The following is a 27,323-nucleotide window of genomic DNA, read 5'->3' on the forward strand; positions in this document are numbered from 1 at the left end:
GGAGCCAGGACCCGCCTCTGGGTGGTGGCAGGGGCGAGAAGGACAGTGCACACCCAGCCCCAGAGCCTTTCACAATCCACGCTCCCTGCGTAGAAGGCATGTTTTTGTGTAGTTGTGCACAAATAATAACAGGGCAAGACATCAGTGCTATCACAGAATTGCCTTTACAATGTGCTGTGAGAAGACAGTCTGTAAGAATGAGGTTATTTCTAATAAGGAGAACGGGCGTCAAATCCGTAGAGTTTGGGAGCAAGGGAAATGACATTTGAACATTGGACATGTTTACGGCTATCAGACTCACGGATACAATTCATATGGTAAACAAGCTGTATGTAGCTGCATGTTGATTATAAGTTCACCTGTGGAGCCCAGGTATCATCGTGCAGGTCAAGGTGCTCCCAAGACTCAAGGGGTTTCTTAGCTCATTTGTATGCGAGGTTGGTGCCTCTCACAGATCAATTCAGATTGGAAACTGGATACAAGATTGCATAGCTGGCATGCTCCAAGTTTGTCAAACGTGTACAAAGAAAAATTGAGAAAGTAATATCCCCAAAATGTTAACTTTGTGTACCTAGAAGTAGTGAAAATATAATAAATTTTAAAATTATACATGTATTTATATTTGCTTCTGTTGTGAATTTTCTCAATGGAGACATAGTCCTTATTAAATCTATTTTCCTGATTATATATTTCTGGTTTTATTATATAAATCAGTTTTATTGATTGCAAAAGTAATATACATACATACAAATACACACTTTTTTTTATTTGAGAGAGAGGGGGGCGGGGGGCGCGGAGAGAATCCCAAGCAGGCTCTGTGCTCAGCACAGAGCCTGATGTGGGATGTGATCTCATAACTATGAGATCAGGACCTGAGCCGAGATCAAGAGTCAGACACTTAACCGACTGAGCCACCCAGACGCCCCAAATACACACATTCTTTAAACACTGCGATATAAAATTGTAAAAAACCAGAAAGCAAAAATTCTACGTGCTCTGCCCCCAGAGATAACCTCTGTTAACATGTGGGTATATTCAGATGTTTGCTTTATGCATATATAAGGCACATATATTACTCTCATGATCATAAAACTATATATAAATGCTAGAAATATCAATGAAAATAGGAAGATCCTTTTCTGCTTCAACTCTCTTTAAAGATAAATACCTCAGTGACAATAAGACATCACTGATATCTGACTTTGTCTTTTTATTCATGAAACACAGGCACCAGGAAATAGTCTTAAGTGACATGGATGGCCCGTGGGCTCTAACACTGAGGGCTTCTAGGTGGGTCCTGGGCACCTGGGCAGGAGGAGCGGCTGTTACAGTGGCCATTTAAAAGGCACTTTTATGGGGGAAAAAAAAATACTTCCTCAAAAGGGCTTTCTCGGCGACCAGCCCACCAAATGACTGCTTTACTCTGCTGGTAGCACCTGCTGCTGCTTGGCTGGCTGGTTAACTAACCCAAGTGACATCTCTGGGAACCTGTCCTCTCGCTGGAGAGGCCGCTGTGCGCCCCCAACGTCAGTGCCACCTGATGTCTAACCGAGTGTGTAGGCGGCGTCCCCGAGGTCTGACCCAGGCCTTTTCAGCCCGACGTTCTCTAAAGACAGAGCAATGGAAGAACAAGTCAAATATGCTGTCTACGCCACCCGCACGTGGGCGCCCAAGAGGCCGAGGTGCTCGGGCAAGGGCGAGCGGACAACACGCTCTTACGGCAGCCACGTCGTGTTTCCCGGAAAGTCATTGCAGCCATGTGTCAGGAGGCCGAGGCATGGCTTCTCTCTTCTCGCCAAGCCCTGCACTGGGCACGCCGGACAGAAGGGGGGGCCTGACCTTCCAGGCTGGTGAAAGTCACAGTCTTCAAAACCAGAACGAGGCAGAGGCACCGCCGGGCTGGCCGCACCAGGAGGGAGTGTGGAAAGCGGTCCCGGCCTGGAGGAACGGACCTTCCGCCTGTGACACAGGAGGAGGCCGGGAGAAGGGCCCAGAGAGCCGTGGGCTGCTTCCAGAAGTCTGGTTTCAAGACAAGTCAATCTGCTGGTGGATGGAGACCCACAGGGGCCACGGGGTGACGAGCCGAGGCAGATGTGAGATAAAGCTGTACTGTGCTTTTGGTTCAAGTAGGGGCTTGGGAAATGATGAGCCACATGGGCAATGATCACACGACTGGACCACTTTTGCCCAGGATGCCCTGCCCCCTCAGTGGCTGTCAAATCTGTGAAGCCGCTTCCTCCTCATTTCTTCCTCTGGTGAGAGACGGAACCCGTAGGGCAGGGGACCCGGGGGGCTGTTTCCTGTAGTGAGAAAACACAAGGGAGACTCAAACACTGCCCATCCATTGTTCTGACATTTACAGGGTATTGCTTCCTAGGCTTTCAAGGGGGAGAGAAGACAGATGGCTGGGGTGCCATCTTTGTTTCAGCACGAAGCAGAAATGTAACAAACATATTTCAACTTCAGCTGTCAATACTAAGTGTCAGCATCAAGTAAATCTTTTTAGTGCGTTCCAGTCTAGGAGTGTAATCCAGTCCTTTTGAAGATTCTTGACAAATCTCCCCATTTTTATTTTTTCTTCCATCACGCTTCATAATTTGCACCATCTAGCTTCTACAATGTCTCAAGGGCTTTACATTTTATTTTATTTTATTTTATTTTATTTTATTTTATTTTATTTTATTTTATCTTTTCTCATTTCATTTCATTTCATTGTATTTTGTTTTATTTTTTATGTCCAGAGGTAATTTGTCACTGTGTCTAACTTCCCCACCAAGTATGCTGATTAGTTTCTCTTCAGCAACCTTTGGGTACCCCCCACTCCCTGCCTCTGCCCGGCTGCCTCCTGCAGCACCCTGCCACCTGCACCCCAGCCAGTGAGAATCAAGTCTGCGTGAAACACACAAACACCACTGAGCATCCAAGGCCACACAGCAAGGGCCCGATTACCATGCTGACCAATTATCTGGGAGAGCAGACAAAAATGCAGGCTTAACATCTGAAAATCAAATGGAAGACCATGGAAATCATCACTGCAAATTCTGCTCATTCTCTAAGACTGGCACCTTTTCCAAGGTGTTTCCAGGTAATATACATTGATATGACCATTGTGGAGCCCAAGATGAAAAATAGTTGGAGAAAGCAGTGAGAAATTAACCTGCTCGCAAAGACAAATACTGTATGAGGTCACTTACACGTGGAATCTGAAAAACTAAACTCCTAACCAGAGAGTAAATGGCAGTTACCAAGGGCTGGGGGTGGAAGAAGTGAGGGTATAAACTTGTAGTGAGTAAATAAATCCTGGAGATCTCATGTACAGCACTGTGCCTGCAGTCAATATCACTGTACTGGAAACTTCCAAGTTGCTAAGAGGCTACATCAACTGTTCTCAACACAAAGAAGAACTGGTAAATATTGACACGATAAAAATGTTGGCTGATGCTACTGTTGTAATCATATTGCAATATATAAGTGTATTAAATCGACATGTTTTACACCTTAAGTTTTTTAAAAATATTTTTTAATGTTTATTTATCTTTGAGGGAGAGAGAGTGCGAGCAGGGGAGGGGGCAGAGAGAGAGGGAGACACAGAATCCCACGCAGGCTCCAGGCTCTGAGCTGTCAGCACACAGCCCGACGTGGGGCTCAAACTCACGAACCGCGAGATCATGACCTGAGCCGAAGTTGGACGCTCAACTGACTGAGTCACCCAGGTGCCCCTGCACACCTTAAATTTACACAATGCTGTACGTCAATAATATCTCAAAAAAGTCAGTCTCCTCACTCCACAACAGGAATTTCAGCTGTCAGATGATGAGAAATTTTGAAACGGCAGTCAAAAGGTAACTTTTTTTTTTTTCATTTTGTTGCTTCCCTAACACTTAGGCTTATCTGGTTCTCCTTTCCTTTTGAGACCATGGGAGAATTACCCCTCCTGGACACCCTGTGGCCATTCCTGACTAGAAAACCTAAACGTCAACTGGGCAGGCCTAGTTTCATACTCACTCCTGCTGGCCAAGCTCTACTCGAAGGCTTTTTGCTTCAGAGCAATATATGCCAATTTATCAACCTTCATTAAGGGATGGCATTCAAACACAGTACAGGCTCATAAGACTTCCACCATAAAGAGTTCATGAAGCCTAGGGGCACCTGGGTGGCTCAGTTGGTTAAGCATCTGTGACTTGGGTCATAATCTCGTGGTTCATGGGTTCCAGCCCCGCATCGGGCTCTGTGCTGACCTTTCAGAGGCTGGAGCCTGCTTCGGGTTCTGTGTCTCCTTCTCTCTCTGCCCCTCCCCCACTCATGCTCTCTCTCTCTCTCTCTCTCTCTCTCTCTCTCTCAAAAATAAGCAAACATTTAAAAAGTTATTTAAACAAAAAAGATGAAAAGTTTAACTGGATACGATTTTTGCTATAGATGTATTTGAAAAGGAATTTTGTCTTTGTTTCCAAGTGGCAAATGCCTGACATTACAGAGAAACTCATGAATCCAATTACCACTAGTTTATCGCCTGAAACTGTTTCATGAGAGGAGATCCAAATCCTGCTTTCTCTTCAACAATTGTTTGCAACAATAAGGCACTTGGGAGTGAAGGCCAGTAGTGACACCCCTACCAGCGCGGCAGGGAGGCAGCGGCAGAGCTGTGGGCGGGGTCAGGGGCAAGTTCAACGTGGCAGGTGGAGCCTGGGCCACTGGGCACAAGCCCGTGGAAGCGGCAGGAGTGCTTGGCCTCCCAAAGGGAATCATGGTGTCCACAGCAGAAAGGTGGAGAGCTGAGGCTTCCATGGAGGGAGACGCAGGGAGGGGCTCAGAGCTGTAGGCCGTGGGGGCTCCTGGGGCCCGAGCTCGCAAAAGGAGCAGCTGGCACACGTGCACTTGGGACCTGCTCGAGGGGCAGTCAGGGAGGGCGGGGCCGAGCCAACGGAAGTGCCGCGTAAGCAAGCAGAGAACTCCCATCAGGGGAACAAGGATCACTCTTCTGCTCCTAGAGCTTTTCTAAGGTGCCCTATTTCAGTCAGCTTTCACTCCCAGTTTCAGGACCCCAAGTTCACAGATGAGGAAACTGGCTCAGAGTGTTGGGGACACACACGAGGTCAGGTCTACCCACTTTCCCACTACCCCTATACCGGCTGTCATCTCTGACGTCATCCCGGTGAGCTCCTGCCCAAACCCACGCGGACATTGGAGCTCCTCCCATTTGGAAATAGAAAAGGAAGGGCCAGCCTTGGGCCCTCAACTCCACACGACTCTGCTGTCACCACAGATGTGACTACAAGGCTCCCACAGGGGCCCCTGAAATTCCTAGCTTTCCAGGACCACCAGAGGGCCCTGATTGTAACAGTAAAACCCGGTTTGTAATCCGGCCCGATTTTATGGGTATTTAAAGCCTGTGCTTTGGGCCAGCAAGGCCTCTGCTATCCATTCAAGTCTCAGCTAAGCTTCGTCTTCCACCCCCTGCTCTTCATTTACTCTTAAAACTGTTTCTGTGTTTCTAGAGTTTCCACTTATGTCATATGGTCTTTTACTTCTCTCCACAGCCTCCACGGGGCTCTACAAGGCATTTCTCAAAGGGTCTTAGAAATGTTTACAATATGTACTTACATTTTTTAAGTGTATTTATTTATTTTGAGAGAGACAGAGGGAGAGGAAGGGGCAGAGAGAGAGGGATAAAGAGAGAGAGAGAGAGAGTCCCAAGCGGGCTCTGCACTGATGCAGGGCTCGAACCCACAAACTGCGAGATCACGACCTGAGCTGAAACCAAGAGTCACATGCGCAACCAACTGAGCCAGCCAGGTGCCCCTGTAACATTTGTTAAGCGCTTGGCAAAGGTGTGGACGGGCCTCAGCTGGGTGGTGGGAGAAGGTACAGCCCCCATCCCCGGGGACGTGATGGGAAAGGTGTTCGTAGGATGTCATCAGATGCTTCCAGCCCTCCCTGGAACCGGAGGGGACACCCCAGGCCAGTCTCCATTTTGCAGGTTCTAGTAGGCTCCTTTGTGAGGGGAGGCTGCTCAAACAGGTGATGGCTGGGTCCCTTCCAAGACTGTGAGGTCTGACCACCAGGGACGAAATCCCGACTCCTCCACTCATCGCTACACATCCCTGAGCAAGCTGGTTATCTTCACTAGGCCTTAGCTCCCCTATCCATAAAACAGGAATAAAGAGGGATTCCTTTGCTGGGCTGTTGAGAGGCAAGAAAAGAAATGCTACAAATAAAATGCTTAGCTGAGCCCCAGGCACGCAGGCAGTGCCTGATGAGTGCTGGTTGTTATAATTTTTTCATCTCTACCACCATCGTGAGTCACGTGTCACATGTCTACTTGTTAGTATCGTTAAGTAACTTGGTGGAAGACACAAAATAAAATGACTTCTTAAAAGACAATGCCCAATTCTATTGGAGGCCCGTTTGGCAGCATTTCGTATAAAATGTGGAGTTGCTGCTTACTAAATAGTTGCCTTCTAAGAAACAGATACAAAAAGGAAAAAGGTAATTAACAACCTCCAGTTAACAGCATCTTTTGTAACAACAGAGGAGACTTTTCAGTCCCTGGGAAAGCTGGCCGGCCCAGCCAAGACCTCCTTTTTTCTGCCGAGTTAAATCACGCACTGAACATTTACAGGCCTGGGTGAGACAGCCTTGCTCTGGTGAACTTGGTACAGAGTATTAGTATTTATGAGCCCTGCCTCCATGTCCTTGTAAATGGAGGTCAGCCCTCAATGTTACTCAGAGAAACAGCGAGCATGCTTCAAAGAACCTCAGGAACAGTGCCCAGTTTAAGATGATTTAGCTCAATTATAGCACCAGTAGTGCGATCACAAGATTTATTGATTCATGGTTCTTGATGGAAACATTTTCAGTTCTCTACCCTTATGTATAATGCAGTAACTTCTGCAATTACATCCAGATAAGAATTGCTAAAAAGAGCACCATGAGTTGATGGCCATTTTCCCTCCCGTGCGCCATCCCTGTAAACAGAGATGTTTAATTTGCTGGTATTCACAGATCCTGCCCGTGATCTGATGAGCACACTGTACGATTCAGTGAAATTAGACTGATGTGAGTCACAGGATGGCGTATCTTTCCCTTACAGTGGGGAGCTAAAGAGGCAATCACTTAAAAAAAAAAACACAAAAACAAAAAAACCAACAACAACCAGTGTTCTAAATAAATCACCGGTGTTCTCAGGGATTTCTATTGTCGAATGAGGGTAGCAGCATGGGATCCACATTCGCTCTTTGAAGGTTACTTTATTAGAATTCCATGAATTACAAAGCTCCCAAAATGCCTTCTGAGAGGATGGTTGCTAAGTCATTTACTGACAGCGACCAACAAGGCTGGAAGAAATCCTAACAATCTGGCAAGACATTCTCTGAAAAGGGGAGATACTTAAGGACATAAGACCACTTTACTTTTTGAGTCACTAATTATAATACATATCTGTCTGTCTGTCTGTCTATCTATCTCTTTAAAAAGAGTCTGAAGGGGGCGCCTGGGTGGCTCGTCGGTTAAGCGTCCGACTTGGGCTCAGGTCATGATCTCACAGTCTGTGGGTTCGAGCCCCGCATCGGGCTCTGTGCTGACAACTCAGGGCCTGAAGTCTGCTTGGGATTCTGTGTCACCCTCTCTCTCTGCCCCTGCCCCCTTGTGCTCTGTCTCTCAAAAATGAATAAATGTTAAAAAATTTTTTTAAAAAGACATATTGTAATAAAAGTATTGATCTTAAAAAGAAAGAAAAATAGGGGTGCCTGGGGGGCTCAGTTGGTTGAGTGTCCGACTTTGGCTCAGGTCATGATCTCACAGTCTGTGGGTTCGAGCCCCGCATCGAGCTCTGTGCTGACAGCTCAGAGCCTGGAGCCTGCTTCGGATTCTGTGTCTCCCTCTCTCTCTGGCCCTCCCCTGCTCATGTTCTGTCTCTGTCTGTCACAAAAATAAATAAAAACATTAAAAAAAATTAAAAAAAAAAAAAGAGTCTGAAGTTCACCTAAAACCTCGTAACTCCATACAAATGGAAGCATCGTCATGGTTTACAAGAAAGGTAACATTTAGAAGTGACTTGAGAGGGAAAATATTCCCATTTCTACTCCTCAACCAATCGAGTCAGCCACAGTGGGGATTTCTTGGTTTTGAACTTCTATCTGGAATCTCAAAATGAGAAGCTTTAAAATGGAGATCCACTCAATGGCTACTTTGCCTCTCTGACCTTAAGTCAGTTAATTTTGGAAATCTTTAGGGCTACAATAGACTTACAATAAATAGGCTATAATTCAGTGAGCAAGTCAAGTAACCTAAAATATTGGGTCTACTAGGTCAGGTCTAGTGTTTCTTCCAATACAGACAATGTACAGTCTGACCTCTGGAACAGAAAGTTCTGGAGACAAGAAACATCTGTTGGGCCATTACTAAATGCTCACCCTTCTTATTCTCCCTCCTTTTTAAAAAGTGCACAGCTTAATTAGTTTTCATGAACTGAACATGTGAGACCAATATCTAGATCAAAATACAGACCACTTCTGGGGCACCTGAAGTTAAACGTCCAACTTCAGCTCACATCATGATCTCATGGTTCGTGAGTTGGAGCCCCACACTGGGCTCTGCGCTGACAGCTCGGAGCCTGGAGCCTGCTTCAGATTCTGGGTCTCCCCCTCTCTCTGCCCCTCCCCAGCTGTGCTCTGTCTCTGTCTCTCAAAAAGGAATAAACGTTAAAAAAAAATACAGAACATTTCCGACACTCGTCAATCTCTGCACGTGCCCTTTTAAGTCACTGCTCCCAACTAAAGAGAACCACAACCCTGATTTCTGACCGGTGGAGACTCCTTTATTTTCATGCATAAATGGATTCATACACTATGTAACCTTTGTGAGTGGTTTCCTTTTATATTATGTTTGTGATCCACATTGTGTATGTGGTTTTTATTCTACCTGTGCCCCCAAGTGGAACTTCCCTATTTATAGACAGAGGAACTGAGGCTTAGAGATTTCAAGTAACTTGCCAAGACTATACAGCTGGGTCAGTGGCAGAGTCAGGACTCCATCCCAGGAAGACCCCTTTCTACTCTGCTCTAGATTTGACGTGTGTGAGTGTTTTCCGTAATCCCAAACCAGACTCTGTAAACCTGAACAATACTATTGCCTTAATCGTGACTTGGAGACAGGATCTGAAGTCTGCCTCTGCCTTGGACAAGACTCAGTGTAAACAGTAACCACTCTTGGGTTACTAAAGGGACCTGGGATTAGGATCTCCTTTGACGAGGTATCGTTTTAGCAACGGGCCCAGCCCCAAAGGGCAGCCTTGGTAGTTCACCATCAAGTAATATTATACACAAGAGAACAGTTTGTAGCTTCTTACACAGACAGTTTTCGATGCACTTTCTACCTCACTGTGCTGGAGGAGCATCAAGGGAGGAAGGAGAGGCTGAGCGTCCACCTGTCATTAGCAGTCACTGGCATATGACACTTTTCAACTTGAGTGTAGCTGACACGCGATGTTGGACTAGTTCCAGGTCTACGACCTAGTGATTCGACAGTCCTGTCCATGATGCTGTGCTCACCACAGTGGAGCCCCCGTCTGTCACCATACCACGCTATTAGAATACTATCCGTATTGTGACTACCAGTCACTACCAGTGACTATATCCCCTGTGTTGTGCCTTTTAGCCTCATGACGTGTTCATCCCGTAACAGGAAGCCTGTATCTCCCACTCCCTGTCACCCATGTGCCCCTCCCCCCCCCCCCCCCCGGCAACCAGCAACTTGTTCTCTGTATTTATGGGTCTGTTTCTGCTTTTGGTCTATTCAGTTACTTTTTAGATTCCACACATAAGTGAAATCATATGTCTTTCTCTGACTTATTTCACTTAGCGCAATGCCCTGTGTAGGTCCATCCATGTTGTCACAAATGGCAAGACCTCAGCCTTTTTTTTTTTATGGCTAACATTCCATTATGTATTTAAATTTTTAAAAAATATTTATTCATTTTTGAGGGACAGAGAGACAGAGCGTGAGCAGGGAGAGAGAGAGGGAGACAGAATCCGAAGCGGGCTCCAGGCTCCGTGCTGTCAGCACAGAGCCCGACGCAGGGCTCAAACTCACAGACCACGAAATCATGACCTGAGCTGAAGTCGGATGCTTAACCAACTGAGCCACCCAGGCGCCCATAACACTCCATTATATATTATATCACATCTCCTTTATCCATTCGTCTATCGACGGACACTTGGGTTGTTCATGGAATTTTTGTTTAAACAAATGAATGTGAATTTTAATACTAAAAAACTTTCCTCTTTTTAAGATCTGTCTTAAATCCTTTGAAAATTCCATCACTGTCTCAACACTTTATCATGAGATTTTCATGACACTAACGATGATTTTCAAACACTTTTTTCATACATTTAACGATGCTTTAGAATGTTCCAAACTTTCCTTGATCTAAAGTGTTTCTTTGACCAAAATGCCATTTGGTCAGCAGTCTGTAGGTACCTCCGTTTACCCATCCTATCAGCTGATTCTGGAAATTGAGAAGAGGTTGACTATGTCTAAGAATATCTGTATACTTCAGGACTGTATTTTCCCCCCAAATTCAAAACCATGTAGGGTTATTCACTGGACAAATATGTACAAACTCTTGGAAAACTAAACACAGGGCTCCCTGAGGGCAGAGGTCTCTCACTTCTGCATTCTCATTGCCTGGCACAGATGAGGGGCCCGACGTGTCTGGTTGGGGTGACAGAAACCACACGTGGGCCTTGTCTTGAGACACAGGTGGGAGACCACGCTTTACAGCCGACAAAAAGGAACCGAAGGTAGGACTTCCCATCTGTGCGGAAGGAGTGCGTTCTGATAAAAAACGTAGGTACGTGAGCAGGGAGAGGCTAGGAAAAAGATGAAGACCGCTCGGGAAATGAAAACTCCACAGTCTTCTCAGAAGCTCCGGGGCCAGCGTGTCCACTTGGCCTCAGGGGGCGGCTGCCTACAGGACATTTCTGATGGAGATTCCACACCCGTGTGCAGAGGGGGCAGCTGCTGAGCTCGCCCCACCAGGCCTGCATCTCTGCCGGACCCCGCTCTGGGGACCCTCAGGGGCGTCACAGGATCGCCCAGGTCCAGATGGCTCTCTGCTCCAGGCTCTGGACTCCTCAGCCCTTTGTCAGCCCGACCCTCTGGCCTTTCTCTCTTGGGCAGAGGCTCACCAGTCGGGGAACCCACAGGCAGGAAGGGGCTTCTAGTGGCTTCTTCAGAGCCCGGATACAAGTCCTTCTGCCAACTCCTCATGCTTCTTGATCTTTTTTTTTTTTTTTTTTTAATTTTCATAACTTTTAATTTCATTATTTAAGAAAGGAGAGGACAGGGGCACCTGGGTGGCTCAGTTGGTTAAGAGTCCGACTTCGGCTCAGGTCATGATCTCATAGTTAGTGGGTTCGAGCCCCACCATCGGGCTCTGTGCTGACAGCTCGGAGCCTGGAGCCTGCTTCGGATTCTGTGTCTCCCTCTTTCTCTGCCCCTCCCCCACTTATGCTCTGTGTGTCTCTCAAAAATAAATAAACATTAAAAAACTTTTAAAAAAAGGACAGTAGGTAAAAGAATAAACTATAATAAATTGAGCTTGACAAGATAAAAAGCTGCCTCCTCCCGAGACACATAGAGTTCTGGCCCCACTTGCCTGCCACTTGCTATGACATTCACCCTAAAGAGTGGCCGTGGTGTTTTCCCTTCCTGGCTTTCAGCAGCCCCAGCCCTGTGAGCACAGTTACCACCCGAGAGCAACCAACTGGCCACTGAAGGCGGAAGTCACAGTCGGGGTCCCGGCCCCTTCAACGGGGCAAATGCAAGATGTCTGGACAAAGCCAGACGGTCTCGGAGACACCACTCACTGGAGAGTTGCCCAGTATGCTGCTGTGGTCCTTAAACACTAGTGAACATCATAAAGGAAAACTGGTTAAAAACACAGATTACGAGATCCCACTGGTAGAGATTCTTGTGCTGGAGCCCAAGAAGCTGCATTTTAATGAGCACCCAAGTGATTCTGTTGCAGGTGGTGTATCAAATCACTGAGAATTGCCGTGGGAAAAAAAAAAGATGCTTCACCAGACCTGGGCTCACATCCTGACCCTGCCAGGACCTTGGACAAGTCATTCCCCAGGCCCCCCCACACCCCCCAGCCCCTGTTCCCAACCCTCCAGGTGTTGGGCTCATCTGTGCCATGAAGGTGCTGGACTAGACATTTTGCCCCCCTGCACAGAGATGCCATGACTTGTCCGGTTCCCAGTGAGACATCAGGCTGGCTGGGCTAAGGCTGCAATGGGAGACACCAGCCACCAGCCTTTACTGCCTGCAGCCCGGGTGGCTCACTCTGGAGGATCCCGCCTGCCCTGCTGGCCGGCCTGTAGGTGACTTCTGGCATCTGGACACACAACTGGCCGTGCTATGCTCCTTGACAATGTCCTCCAGCTCAGCTGGTCTATCTCGGTGCCCCTCCACTCTGACATTTTAATTTTCAGTAAACTTTTTTATTTTGGAACAGTTTTACATTTGCAGAAAAGTTACAAAGATAACAGAGATGACTCAATTCCCCTAATGTTAACAGCTTACGTTATGACAGTATAGTTGTCAAAGGTAAGGGATCATTTATAGGCATGGGTGCATTACTACGAACTAAACTGCAGGTTTCACTTGGATTTTTCCCAGTTTTCCCACTAATTTCCTTTTTCGGTACTAGGATCCGTTTGGATCCTAGCCTGTAGAATGTCCCTCAGTTGGGTTTGTCTTATGTTTTTCCTCATGCTTAGACTGAGGTTATGGATCTTAAGAAGAAGTCACAGAGGTCAAGTACTCTTCCCATCCTGTCATATCCGGGGCTCCTGCTATCAACATGACTAGCCACTGGGTGGGGGGGTAACCTTGAGTACTTGGTTAAGTAGTGTTTGCCACGTTCCTCCACTTTTAAACTTGTCTGATGAGTTCCGAGGGAATAAAGCTTTGAGTCTCTCCAGGAATGACCAGGATAAAATGGAAGAAGTGGGAGTAGGTACTTCAAGGAGGCTCGGTCACCTGTTGGGGAATGACTGGATAGGGTGGGGGTCGTCCCTGACCTTCACTGGGCCCCAGGTCCCTGGATTCCAGGTGAAGGGGCTCCAACACTGGTGTGAATGTATGAATCACCACGAGGGCTGGAGAGAGTTTCCGATTCTGCAGGCTTGGCATGGAGCCCAGGCCACTGTATTTTTAGTGAGCTCCCAGGTGATTCAGACCTACAGTAGCTCTGGGGAACCAATGAGCTACAGCTTAGGTTTTTCTTTCAACTAAAAATATCCACCTTGGGTTTGCTTCCAGTTTTTACACTTGCCAGCAGGTGGACCCAGAGGCCTGTGACACGGAGTCCACTGAAGAAAACTAGGGCAAATTCCAGTCAACAAAGCATTCCGCCTCGTAAGCAGAACTGGGGTTATTTTGAAACAGATGGGCTCTACAGAGGCTGCCGCACTGAATATTATGGAGCTGTTTATTGTCTAGATGGTCTGGATTATCTGCCAGCATCTAGCAGTTTCTCTGTCACATCAGACTTCTTCAAGAGCAGAGGAGGAGACGGACGAGGCACTCAGAGAGGGTTAGACGTGGTTATGGATGTGGATGCGGAGTCGGATATTTTAACCGGCTCTAAACCCAGAATCTACTCTCGCTACTGTGCTTACTGCTTTGCATCACGGAGGGCTTTTTACTGCAAGGGTCTGTATCCCCCTAACTCCAGGTTAGAAGAGGTAAACAAACACAATCTGTGGGAATAAGACAACCGTGGATGCAGTGATACCAAAAACGACTTATTGTAAAACCTAACCAAAGCGGTAATGTTTCCCGGTCCACACTGTCACCCCAACGCCACTTATACTTGCCCCCAGTCTTCTTTCCTTCTGCCCCCTCTCCTTGTACCGCCCCAGCAGAATAGCAGCAGGGAGGAAGTGAGATAAACAAGGGCCATACGACTGTGCCTGATGCAGCGGTTCCGCATGTGCAGGGCCAGGACTTATAAACGGAGTGTTCTGTGAGTCCTGGAAATCTGCAAAGAACCCCAGCATCCATGGCTCCTCCCTGGAGGATGTTTTCAATTCCTTAGCCCATGACCTCAGACACTTAGCTGCTGTCCTGGCCAGCCCAGGCCCAGAGGGGCCACGAAGGGGTCTTTGAAGCTGGCGGCTTGGTAATTGGTGGTCTGGCTGTCTCTGCGGCTGGACAGTCCCCAGGGCTTGGAGGGATACCGAGAGGGGCTTCCTGGCGGACGAGGCCCTGCCTGAGATGGTGGGCTCCTCACTGCCTGGGCCACCAGCTCCCCCGGCTCCACGGGATAAAATGCCAGGTGCGTAGTCCACCCCCACCCCCGCCTCGCGTGCAGGGGGAGACCCTTCGCTCAGAAACGACAAGCTCCCTAATGCTTTTGCTTTTCGCCTGGGCTTTCAAAGCCCCTGTTCACACAGAGGTACAGAGACGCGTCTGTGATGACATTTAGACCTACTTCATTTTTTTTCCTCACTCCCTCTCCCTCGAGTTTCAAATCAGAGACAGCTCAAGTTTCAGCTCTGGAAGCAAAGGCCCAAAATAATGTTTTCATTGACTTTTGAAATCACAGCCCATTTAAAATTAGACAATATTTCAGTCAGAAACCTCAATCTTCTGAAAACACCGTTTAGCCTTGGGGAATGAAAAAAAAATACAAGTAAACATCATCCCAAGAAATCACAGGGTAAGGAAAAAAATGTGGAAAGCTAATGTGAGAACTTTGGAAAGGGACAAGGGAACTTGGGTTGACAACCTCTGCTGACAGTGACTACTCAGTGGTCAAGTCCAGCTCTCCCTGGACAACCACTGCAGGTAACTGGGTGTGTCAGGAGAAACAAGGAGCCTCGGGAGGCAAGGGGGTTGGGATGGCTGGTCCCCAGGCTCGGTGGCCACAGCGACCCAATGCTTCCACGTCACAGTCCTGTGAGAAACATGGCATAATGAAGCACCAAAGGCCAGATACTGGCCTTAGAGCAGGAAGTCCCAAAGTCTGATGTAGAGAATCTTGGTGAGAGGCAGATTCTAGGCTATAACTTGGGAGATCCCAGCCCAGTATCTGTGGTGGGACCCAGGAATCTGCATTTCTTTTTCTCAAGCACCGAGAGTGGGTCACCGGCCTCATTATATGAAACTTTGATCACAGCAATGCCAAAATGTATTCTGGGGGTTCATCTGGCCTTGGCCATGAGCACCTTTATGGCCACTGAGTTTACAGAAGTCGGTCTTTTGTCACATTTTTCATGAGTCAGAGACTCTGGTGGTTTCTTGGGTTGTTTATGCTCAATCCTGGATGATGTGGGCTTTAAAAGTAAGGTATCATTGTAACCTGGCTCTCCAGAGGATTATAACAAATACAATTATGGTATTGCCCCAGAGATTCTGTTAGCCCTAACATTAGTGCAGATGAAACAGGCCCACTGCCCCTCACCCAATCCTCGGAACAGAACGATTCACCTCTGGATCCCTGGTGGCCGGTACGTGGTGGGTGTATCACAAATGTTTGGTGCATGGACAAAGAACAACTAATTGTGCCATCAGGGCCGAGCAGAGAGAGGGAGTCAGGGTGACCAGGCCGGAACAATGGGGCCAAAGGACCCTGACAGAAATGGAGACACATGGTGCCAGGTAGGGAATTTCAAGGTCTGGGAATCTTGGTTTCTGGCCTTGGCCCCCAACCAGCTCCCAAACCCTAGACATTCATGGATGAGGAACAGGTGAGAGGAGGCTATGCACACACAGGCTTAAGAATACAATGCTGTGTATTTGTTTCTTCTATGAAATTCCTTAGGAATTTCCTCTATGGGTTCCTCTACGAATTCCTCTAGGAATTCCTTTTCCTGGGCTCTGGGATTCATGATACCTTAGAGAACTTTCAGTAGCTAGAAGCAGGCCAAGATAGGAGATGTATTGGGTACATCTAAGCTGAATGCATCGTAAAGACTCCAAAAATTCAAATTATTTCTGCATTTCAAATATCATAAGCCAGATTAGTGCATAACCACATGTCCAGAGATACTGATATCAATGCATAATTACAAAACATCCCTGACCTAGGAACCTGTCCCTGAGATTTTTGATGGCCAAGAGAACATCGTGGTTCAATGCTCTCACGAGAGCTGAAAGCTGCCTGGAATCCTTTTCTCGAAGGTGGGATGAGAGGAGGCCAAAGTGATGAGAGCCTCTGCGATGGGGTGTGGCATGGCTGGTGTCCAAGGGTCGCAGTTGGCAGGGCCAGGCTGAGGGCATCACAGGGAAGCAACAGCCATGAGGAGCTAAAACAATGTGAGGACAGTGGCCAGGTGGTTAAATAAAAAAGGCAGGAGAGAGGAGGTGAGCATACATGAAAGAACAGTGACATTCTATTGGATGTATGGTTACCATGACTTCTGAATGGCCACCACTGGGCTGGGCTCCTCTAGGAGGGCACAGGCACCATGGAAGGGGAGGAGAGCACAAGTGCTGAGCCTGTCTGGGTGGATACACCCCGTTGAGGTGGGCAGCTGAGAGGCCATCGGGGCATCACAAACACACAGGAGCCTTGCTCTCAGAGCCTAAGAGCCAAGAAGTTCTTCCTGAAGGTCAGAGTCCACCTGGAGTTGTGCGGGCTGTGGATTTCTGTGACATGATAAACAATCCCACAAGCGTGGCGGCCGTTTTCAAAACATGCTTCTTTCTGTATTCGATGGTATTTAGCCTAACCCTGAGCCTAACTGCCACTCTTTGCGTGTTCTTTTAGGTCTGATTAACTCACTCCCACCGCATTCTGGCCTTGTGCCCCATCTAAGAGAGCGTGTGGATGTGTGCGTGTGCATGGACACGTGCATGTGGGAGCACATGCACACACGTACACACACACCGAGACTTAAACATCTCCAATAAACAAACCCTCCCAGCCTCAGGAAGGCCTGGGGGCTTTCTCAGACGGTTTTCATACCATTCAAACAGCCTGCCTCTAACTGCCTCATCCTGACCTAGAACTGTTCAGAAATGACTCTAAAATGGCCTCTTAGCAGAGAAGAGATACTCCATAACAATAAAAAGTGACTTACTCTTACAGGGCTGTTAATAATCTCTAGGAAAATAAAACTTACTTTATGAGCATTAAGGGAGACCTTGGGACTAAATTTTTTGAACTTTACTGGCCAAGTTAGAGTCTAGAATTTGGCTTATCTTGGAAAACAGAGGAGCTAGATGAAGGGGAGGACTATGTTGCTCTCTGAGCCTCTTTGGAAGTATCTCGTGCATGCTGCGGACAGATTAAAAGCTAGTGCTGGAAGGCCTGTCTATGGTTTTAAGAAGGAAGCTCTGAGGAGTCAGTCAAGTGTGGACAGGAGATTCGGGGTGAGATGCGTCCAGACCATAGTAAAAATCATGGGTTTTCAGAGAAGGGAGGGGGGTCATTTGGGGTGGTGGTATCCAGTCGGCTCATTTTGGAGATGGGAAACAGAAGTGCAGAGAGGATAAATGGTTTTCCTGTTTTGTGCAGCTACGGGGGCAGAACCAGATGTCAGGACTCTCGACGGTCTGTTCCTACTACCTGGCTAATTTTTTTTTTTTTCTTAAGTTTATTCATTTTGAGAGCCAGAGCAAGTGTGCATGCACAAGCAGGGGAGGGGCAGAGGGAGAGGGAGAGAATGCCAAGCAGGCTCTGTGCTGTCAGTGCAGAGCCCAAAGTGGGGCTGGATGTCAGGAACTGTGAGATCATGACCTGAGCTGAAAGACGTTCAACCGACTGAGCCACCCAGGCGCCCCGTCTTATTTTCTCTCTTAGGCATTTCATCCTGCATAACCCACACCTCCCTAGTCAAACCCGCAGTGGACACTGGTGTTTCACTGAAGTGCCCTTCTGCCACATGGCTCTGGCAGGGGACAGAGAGAGGGAATGATTTCTGGAGCCAGACAGACCTGATGTTCTTACCTGTGCAGGGCAGAAATCTACTTCACAGATGTGCTCAGAAATGAATGAACTTGAAGAGTTTCACCACCTGTCCCCAAACAATCACAGGTAAGTGGCTCCTGATTATTATACTAATAACCCCCCTTCCAGGCTGCCCCATCCTGGGTACGTCCCCACCATACAGCCAGTTAGTCACACATACCCAGACCCTAGTCATCTGAGACTATTCCTTCTTCCTCACCTGCCCCTCTTGGACCCCTCACCGAATCCTGTCATTTTAACCCGAACATTTCCCAAACTCCTCCCTTCCTCTCCATCTTCCCCGTCACCAACCCTGTCTGAGCCACCTGCTTCGTGAGCCCGGACTGGCGTCTGAGCCTCTAAGTGATCTCCCCACACTGTCTCTGGTCCTCCTACCAGCCATTCCACACACAGTTGTGGGAGAGCTTCTGGAAAGCACGTGCCTCATCAAGTTCATCCTCTGCCTGCCAAGGGTTTCCTTTTATTTAAGTACAAACATCAAAATTTGTACCCAGTCCAGTACACTTGCCCTGTCACCTCCCACTCACCAGTTCCCTCCTCCAGCAAGCAGCTCAAACACCATGTCTCCAGGAAATTGTGCCCAACCCCTCTCCCCTGCCACCCCAAACCCTCAGTGAGGGTCCTCTTCCCTAAGCTCTCACAGGAACACGGCCCCTTCCTTCAAAAGCACACAGTGCCCCCATTAGTAATTGGACAGGACTCATTATTTCAATAATGTGGGTTCTCACTGGGCTTTGAGCTCTGCGGGGTAAGAACAGGGAGAGGTTGTGTTCACATTCTCTCTCCAGGGATGAATAAATAAATGAGCCGATGCAGGAATGAGAGAGAGGGAGGGAGGGAGGAGGTAGGGTAGTAACTATTGTCTGCATTTTACAGATGGCCAAACTGAGGCTCCAGAAGGTGTGTGATTTCCTGAGGCCTCAAGAGCCAGCACATAATATAGCCTGGACACGAGGGGCTGGATCTGGGCCCAGTGTTCTCTGTCCTCCATGAGGCACCCACCCATCTCCCTTTAACCAGCACCCACATCTCTCCCTTTAACATTCAACTTTCTCCACTTCAACCAGTGGCTCAGCAAAAAAAAAAAAAAAAAAAAAAAAAACATAATTGTTTTTTTTTTTTTTTTCAATGGGGGCTATGAGGGTACAGGAGGGGCCATAATTGGTACGTGAAAAAAAAGAAGAAATTGCAAGTTGATATAGTAGATATTTTGAGTTAAAAAAAAAAAAAGATGACCATGAAAAGGCACAAAATTTGTTGCTATTTAGACCAACTATAACCACATTTCCAGAATTGTTTCTATGGGTCTGAAGATAGCAGATTAAGGGCAACTGACTTGGCAAAAGGCCTAGACGGGTTTTCAGACGCTCTTAGGTTAGAAAAAAATAAGGGTAGTAAAAGCTCCGGTGAGGACACTATACCAACACGACTGATATAAATGGAACATGCTTCTATGAGTCATTTGTAGCTTTAAATACTACAGAAAAAAGAATTTCTAAAACACGCCCAAACAGCCTCCCTTTGATGTGGCGAACCCTTTTAAAACCACATTGTTCAAATTTATGTTAAAATGCAAACCCTTCATGTTTACAATGGCACTCTCGGAGAAATGCAATATAAAAGTACAACTGTTAAATTTCAAAGACAAGACTTATAACCTCAGAACAATAGGGCATTCCCAGCGCAAATTTATGAGCTGTTAAACCTCAAAAGGTTTCTTCAATTAGCAGTGAAGGCTTTTGACATATTTGCAGCCTGATATAGGGGCTGCTCTTTCTATAATTTGGGGTGTATTGCTTTTATCAGAACTTTTCCTTACTTTTATTGACCTCGGCCGACAACCATTGTGCTTCTCTGTGCACAGCGTTTGATCCTGCTAATTATGCTGTGGGGCCAGGACGGCATTTCACGGTTTACCATTGCTCCTGGGGCGCGCTACAAATTATACATAATGCATTGCATTGTAATTGCTGCATTGTGAACTTGGCTCGCCTTTCCAACATAAAATACCGACATCCAAGTAGTTTTATTATAAAAAAACCATGAGGGATTCTTTTGGATGATAAACATCTGAAGACATAACATTCTCATGAATTCCAGCTGGCTATTTTGGACACACAGAGGGCAGGCAAGGCTGAAAAGCAAAGCAAATATACTTCATATTGATGTTTACAGGGGAAAAGGAGAGGCAGTCCTAAAGGCAAGAAGACTATGCTGGACGCAAAACACAACAGAGGGAGCAGAAGCTGAAGGGCGGACAGAAGTCCAAACCGAGAAACTGGAGATGCAAATTCTAGCGATGGTCCTAGGCCTCACCGGGCCTCCAGTTCCTCATTTTGAAAACAAAGGCACAGAACCAAGTGAGCACAAAAGTCCCTTCTCCCCAAAGACAGCGGCCTCAGGAGAGCAGTGGCTTGTTTCCTGCATCTAACCCATCAGGCCAGCCTTCCTACCAGGGGGCTAGGAACCTGAATCTTGTAGTAAACATGAGGCCTCTGTTGGGTGCCCTACTGGTTTGGGGCCTCGGACAATAAGATAATGGCTTTTTAAAGGGCGGGGGGCAGAATGAGTGAAGCCACACGTTTTATATATGCAACACGGCCAGTTGGCAAACAAAATTACGAGAACGGTATGGGGGTCAGTGAGGCTTATCGCTGTGGCCTGCACGCCCCGGGCCGGAAGTCCGTGCTCCGGACACCCCCCAGCAGGCTGCTTGTGTCTCCAGGCCTGCGGTTTAGAAGCAACACCTAGGTACCAGGCAACTGCTCCTAATCCTCTTTTCTACCTGCACCCTCCTCCCCCACCAAAACGAGACAGTAGCCTGATCTATGAGTTCAGACTGGTTTCTTTTCACTTCCTTTCAGGGAGAAGAATGTTCTAGAAGAGCTTAGGTGGAGGTGGCACTCTATCTGAGCACATTCTGCATCAGTGAGGATGCCGTCATCAAAGTTGGGGAGAAGGTGGGGGTGAGGTTGTGGGGGGGTGGGTGTGGGTCAAGCTCATGCATCTTAATAATTTACAACAAATCATCGCTGAGGACACGCTGCTTCCTCGCTGCTTCCATGCGTCACCCTGGCTGGGTTTGGAAGCCGATGACTTGGCATCCTCACTTCTCTTGTCTAATGGTATTTCTGGGTGCGGGGTGCGGGGGGATGTCTGTGTAAGATCCAGGATGAGCAGATAGCTACAGGCTGTCCCCACAGGCTCTGCCTGGGAGCTATATTTGGGCTGCCCTGATGGGGATGGTGGCCAGTTTTGTCACACCTTCACAGTGTCCCTTGGGCCAAAGGCTTGGGAGGTTTCATCCCTGTTCCAATCCATGCTCCTTTTAGTCTCCAAACAATCGAGACTTCTGACCAGTCAAGTTGGCCATGCCGGTGAGGGTGGAAAGGGGGACTATTAAAAAAAAATTTTTTTTAATGTTTATTTATTTTTGAGACAGAGAGAGACAGAGCATGAACGGGGGAGGGTCAGAGAGAGAGGGAGACACAGAATCTGAAGCAGGCTCCAGGCTCTGAGCTGTCAGCCCAGAGCCCGACGCAGGGCTCGAACTCACGGACCGTGAGATCATGACCTGAGCCGAAGTCGGACGCCCAACCGACTGAGCCACCCAGGCGCCCCGAAGGGGGACTATTTTAAACTGAGCCCACTTGCGTGATTGCATTCATATTTTCTGTGTTGCTCAGACCTAAAGACAAAATACAGCACCTCAGTCCTGCAGCCAGATACACTCAGCAGAGCCCACAGGGGGCATGTTTTCAGCTCTTGTTTTCTGTCAGCAATGGCAGAACTTGGCCTATGTGTATGATCTCTTTTCAACTATTTTCTAAATCATATGTAGTTTCCATAAGCATTACCACAACTTCTAACGTGCCAGTATAAAAGGCAACACTTAAGGAGTTTATGTGTACATCACTGCTGAAAATTCTAAGCCTAACAGATGTTCAGGGCTTCCTTCTTTGTGTAGAAATACATGCATTTCCATGCCTTTCTGCACTTGACAACATTTGACACAGTGTCTTTGCATCCAAGCAACCTCCCTATTCTGTACCAAACCACCCCCTTTCCTTAAGAGAAAGTTTCTGTTGTCGAGGTGGGACTGGCCTGGTTTCTGCGGGCTCCAAGGGGAAATGAGAAAGTGTCAGGAAAATCAAGAAGCGGGTGGCCCCAGGAGGAAGGGGACTTCTGCAAGGGGATGACCACTCTGAGGAAGGCAAGCCAACTGTTAGGGCCTCAAGAGCATCTACTCCCACAAGTTTCCGACACGGTCCTGTCAAAAAGAGTTTCTCTTTATGCTCCTTTATCATCTTGGCGTTGCTTAAACCTTGGGAGACCCAACAGGAGCGTGGGTCTAAAAGCTCACGTGTTAGAAATGGAGCTTCCGATTAAAAGGAAGGAATAGCTGGTGGTTTTAAGAACACAATTTCCAGAGTGACCCGGCGGCTCAGTCGGTTGGGCAACCGAGTCTTGATTTGGGCACAGGTTGTGATCCCAGGGTCATGGGCTCTGCACTAAGCATGGAACCTGCTTGAGTTTCTCTCTCTCCCTCTGCCCCTCTTCCCTGCTTGCTCTTTCTCTCTCTCAAACAAAAATCTTAAAGAAAAAAAAACACTACAATTTCCTTCCCACCACCAAGAGACTTGACTCTGACCCTTCCCTGGGTCACCGCAGTGAATGAGTTGGGGCGACTGGCAGTGCTGTGGTCCACATGTGGCCATCAGGCCAGTGGACCTGGGCCTTGTGTGTGCCACAGGAGCACAGCCTGCAGGAGATACGTGGCCTAAAACTGGTAAAGGTCACCCACGTACAAGGCCAGGGACCTTATAGGAGTGAGCTCCAATTATACAACGCCTTCGGCCCCAGACGGGTCACCGCCCTGCCCTGAGAGATGGGTACTGGACGCTAGAGTGCCCTGGTGCTTGGAAATTCCTACGCAAATCACTTCCAGGGTAAACTCGTATTTATTTTTCAACCAACAGGGAGAATCAAATGACCAGATGTCTCTTTTGTAGATCTTCATTAACGAACAAGAGACCTGACAGAAGTCACCACCTGGATTCTCGGGACTCAAAGGCAGCAACACTCACACGATATTGTGGGGTCAGGTCCTGGTTAAGCTTCACTGCATTCACGCTCTATGCTCACCACTGTGTCCCGAGACCTGAAATTCTGCGGACCGACACTGAAAGGACCCTGTGAGTCAAATGTTAAGTGCAGTAAAATTTGGTGTAAAGGAAATACGCTCTCAAATGTCAGTTCTATTGGGGTGATGATCCACCTAGTTTCATAATCTCTGGTTAACTAGAAAACTCACAACTTCTTCCTCCTACTGCCGAGAGCTGACGTTTTATTGTGTGCTTACTACGTGTCGGGTATGGAGTTAAGCATCTGATGTGACGATGAGGGACAAGGGGGGGGGGTTGTGGCTCACCAGTCACAGCCAGGAGAGGACACAGTTAGTGTCCTCATTTCCATCCCTTCTAACCTCCTTTATTTTGGTTTAGAGTTTGTAATTTCTAATTCCAGCAAAGTCTTGGAGGCTGTCTGAAAATTTACTAATTTGTCTCTCCCCTCTTTCCTTAATTAATACAACCGACATTAACTGAAAACATGGACTGTGTGTCAGGCACCATTCTAGATTAAGGAAGAATAAGGTACAGTTTCTTCTCTTGAGAAACTCACGGAAGCCTAAGATGAATAGGGCTATATGGTTTAAATGAGTGCATATATTCACATCCATGAGACCTATGCGCTAAAGCCAATATTAAATGTATGTAAAATTTCTAAAGCTAATGAAGCTACTTAGTTAGACACCCCCCTCGTTTTACAGATCCTGAAACAGGGTTCAGAAAAGCTCAGAAACTTGCCCAAGTCCCTCAGCTAGCCTCCACTAACTTTGTGGTTGTTGCTGTGGTGGTGGTTGTTAAGATTTTGTTTTTAAGTAATCTCTACAGCCACTGCGGGGTTCAAACTTACAACCCCGAGATCAAGAGTCCCGTGTTCTACTGACTGAGCCAGCCAGGTGCCCTGCCTGCATGAACCCTGGAAGTGGAACCCGGCCCTCCTCGTTCTCATTGATGACAGACACACCTATGATTCAGCGCATCAGATACTGTATGTGTTCCAACAAGGTTTCCAGCAAGAAGGGTCATTCCAATGGCTCAGGCGGCCATAAGGCATTGCCAGTCTTGCTCACATAGCACATAACTTGACTGTGTTAGAACAGTGGCTTCTCTTTGATGTAGGGCCACAAACACGCAAAACATGCAGTTGGTGGGTGGTTAACCTTCCATCAAAGAGTTCTGTGTTCCTCCGACGGACTGCTCCTCCCACCTGGTTCAACAGTGAGCAAACAGCCCAGCTAATTTCAATCCAAACTTCGGACCTATATTTGGCAGCAAAGTATGTTTAGAACTTTGCAGGGTTGGCCATGCAAGGGTCGGAATCCTAACTATTCAAATTGTTACACCCAGTTGTGCAAAAGGGGCCTTTGACTCCGGCCACTCGTCAAGGCCTGTGATACTGGGTAAGGACGCAAGAGTGTGGCAAGGCTATGAGTCAGCCTCCCCACAGTCCCCTCAAATCCTCAAGCCTAGCACATGCTAGCAGCCATTCTCCTACCTAGTGGTCAACCTGGACAAAAAGGCTCTCAGGAGGGAGCAGCTGGAAGGGTCAACAGTCAGGATTACGATTTTAGGACAGAAAACTCTACTGGCCTTACAGTTGTTCTAAGGCTCAGACAAATGCTGGAAAGGGATGTGATCTGTGGCAGTTATGCCTGTGAATGAAGCAGCCCCACGTTCTTCCCATTTGATTTTCACTCCGTAAGACAATAACAATGACAATCACAAGACACCTGGCAGTGTTAAGAATGACCATCTCTAGAACTTTTAGGCTTGTTTACTCATGGTCTAATTTACCACCTTCTCTAAAGAGAAAACAGTTCAACTATAAAACATTAGAAAAGTTCTTGCTGGGGTGCCTGGGCGATTCAGTCAGTTAAGTCTGACTCTTTTTTAAAAAAATATTTTTTTAGTGTTTATTTATTTTTGACAGAGAGAGAGAGAGAGAGAGAGAGAGAGAGAGAGAATGAGCGGGGGAGGGGCAGAGAGAGGGAGACACAGCATCTGAAGCAGGCTCCAGGCTCTGAGCTGTCAGCGCAGAGCCCGACAAGGGGCTCGAACTCACAGACCGTGAGATCATGACCTGAGATCATGACCTCAGCCAAAGTCGGATGCTTAAGCGACTGAGCCACCCAGGCGCCCCAAGTCTGATTCTTGATTTTGGCTCATATCATGATCTCACTGTCTTGAGATAGAGCCCCATGTTGGGCTCTGTGCTGACTGTGGAGCCTGCTCAGGATTCTCTCCCTCCCTCTCTCTCTCTCTCTCTCTTGCTATCCCTCCCCTGCTTGCACATGCGTGCTCTCTAAAAAAATTAAAAAATAAAAAGTTCTTGCTGAACAGGACTGGGCAGGGAAGAAAGAGTAACCAGGAGCGGAAACATCTAGCAACTGCTTTGGGAAATAATCCCAAGGCCATGGAGCTTTAAATAAATAAATACCAACCTTCCGATGGGGATAGTTTTGGGTAAATGGCAAAGCACATAAGGAAGCCGAGTAGAAAAGGGCACATGAAAATTCCACCTTCCTGACTTCCTTACACAATGAGGCCAGACGTTTCCCCTCAGGCACCCACTTCTTGGTCACCAACATCTCCAACACAACAAAACACGTCAACATTTTCTTGAGTAATTATATTCTTAAGTTGATGTCAGGCAAATCTTGTTCTTTCTCTGGGGAGAATATGCTTTGGGATTCTTGCCACAAATGAAAATGCCCTTGATGAGTTTAGGAACAGCTCCCTTAAGAACCATATAGATCTAGGGGCTCCTGGGTGGCTCAGTTGGTTGATCGTCTGGCTCTTGATATCAGCGCAGGTCTTAATTTCAGGGTTGTGAGTGCAAGCCCCCTGTCGGACTCCACGTTGAACGTGGAGCCTACTTTAAAAAAACACGAAAAAAAAAAGAACAATGCAGATATATCCATACATGCAAAAAGGCAATACTGAAAGTGAACGAGGGGTGCCTGGGTGGCTCAGTTGGTTAAGAGTTCAAGTCGGGTCATGATCTCACAGTTTGTGGGTTCAAGACCTGTGTCAGGCTCTGGGCTGACAGCTCGGAGCCTGGAGCCTGCTTCGGATTCTGTGTCTCCCTCTCTCTCCCTCTGCCCCTCCTTCACTCATGCTCTGTCTCTCTGTGTCTCTCAAAATGAATAAATGTAAAAAAAAATTAAAAGAAAAAAAAAAAGGAAGGTGAACGAGAGTCTCTGGGTTGAAGTTCAGGGAGGAACCACCATGAGGAAGGACGGTGCCAGAGGGCACAATACAAACTCAAGAAGCGTTCTACATCTGCTTATTCTGAAGTCCAGGCCCACCAAGAGATTTGAAAAGAAATACAGAAAAATACCATAGCAGTGGAGAAACTGAACGTTTACGTGCTCAATCTTTATGCTCTAGGCTTCCTTCCCCACTGTAGGCTTTAGTTTATAAACAGAAGGGTTGTCTTTTGAATACACAAGGTCACGTGTGCATGTACATACAATCCAACCACAAAATGAGTAATAAAAAGCAAAGACATTTCAAATATACGTCACCAAAGGGACCCCAAGGAGCAAGAGACAGACCTCTGGACTCCAGGGACGAGTCTGTTCTGGTCACTGTGGTGTTGCTAGTCCAGGTGGCCAAGGAGTGTTTGCTGAATGACAGAATCCCGAAGGATTTTCATGGATGGAGGGCAAGTTCCAGCATTTCTGCCCCGAACCGGAAACTCAGCCCATCAAGCAGCATTGCAAGTTTTTGAGTTTAGCCCAAGAGTGGCCTGGAGGCCTCTTAAAGAGGTCCGTCACAGTCTCTGGAGGCCCTGGGGCTCCGTGAGGAGCAAGTACTCCCAGTGCCCACCCACATAAGTGTGGACCCCCTTTTCTAGGGTGAAAGCAGGTCTGAGGAAGAAAAAAAAGGGCTTTTTAGACAGTCCTAGTATCTACCCTCCTCATTTAGTCCCTTTGTATTTCTTTCTTTCATCAGGAGGGGGCGCTTTCTCTCTCTAGCTTTCCACCATGTTCAGTAGGTCACTTGCTACCAAACCCTAGAGCTTTGAAGAAAGATGAAGATTCATCTTCAGATGAAACAAAGTCACACAGTTGTATGTCTTAATGCATCTGAAATGATACAAGGTGAGGCTTCCAAAAGTAAAAGCCCACAAAGGTCCTCAGACATCCCCACATGACTGACAGGACATCCCTGTTCTCACAGAGCTTACCGTCTGGTGCGGTCAGAGGCAC

The 27,323-nt window shown here is 47.4% G+C and overlaps 1 protein-coding gene across 2 annotated transcripts in view; it reads right to left on the reverse strand.

Annotated features, from left to right (window-relative positions):
- Nucleotides 1-1,941: 1,941 nt before the first annotated feature.
- RHBDD1 (rhomboid domain containing 1) overlaps nucleotides 1,942-27,323 on the reverse strand; it is a 137,940-nt gene continuing 112,558 nt past the window's right edge. The window contains exon 9 of one of the 2 annotated variants that reach the window (XM_040450847.1): nucleotides 1,942-2,300. In XM_040450847.1, coding sequence (XP_040306781.1) covers nucleotides 2,206-2,300 — 95 coding nt within the window. In that variant the 3' untranslated portion in view covers nucleotides 1,942-2,205. The remainder of the gene's footprint in view (nucleotides 2,301-27,323) is intronic. The other variant, XR_005783237.1, reaches the window with a different exon arrangement.

Source organism: Herpailurus yagouaroundi, unplaced genomic scaffold (assembly GCF_014898765.1).
Source record: "Herpailurus yagouaroundi ecotype Mexico unplaced genomic scaffold, PumYag 202, whole genome shotgun sequence".
NCBI lineage: Eukaryota > Metazoa > Chordata > Mammalia > Carnivora > Felidae > Herpailurus > Herpailurus yagouaroundi.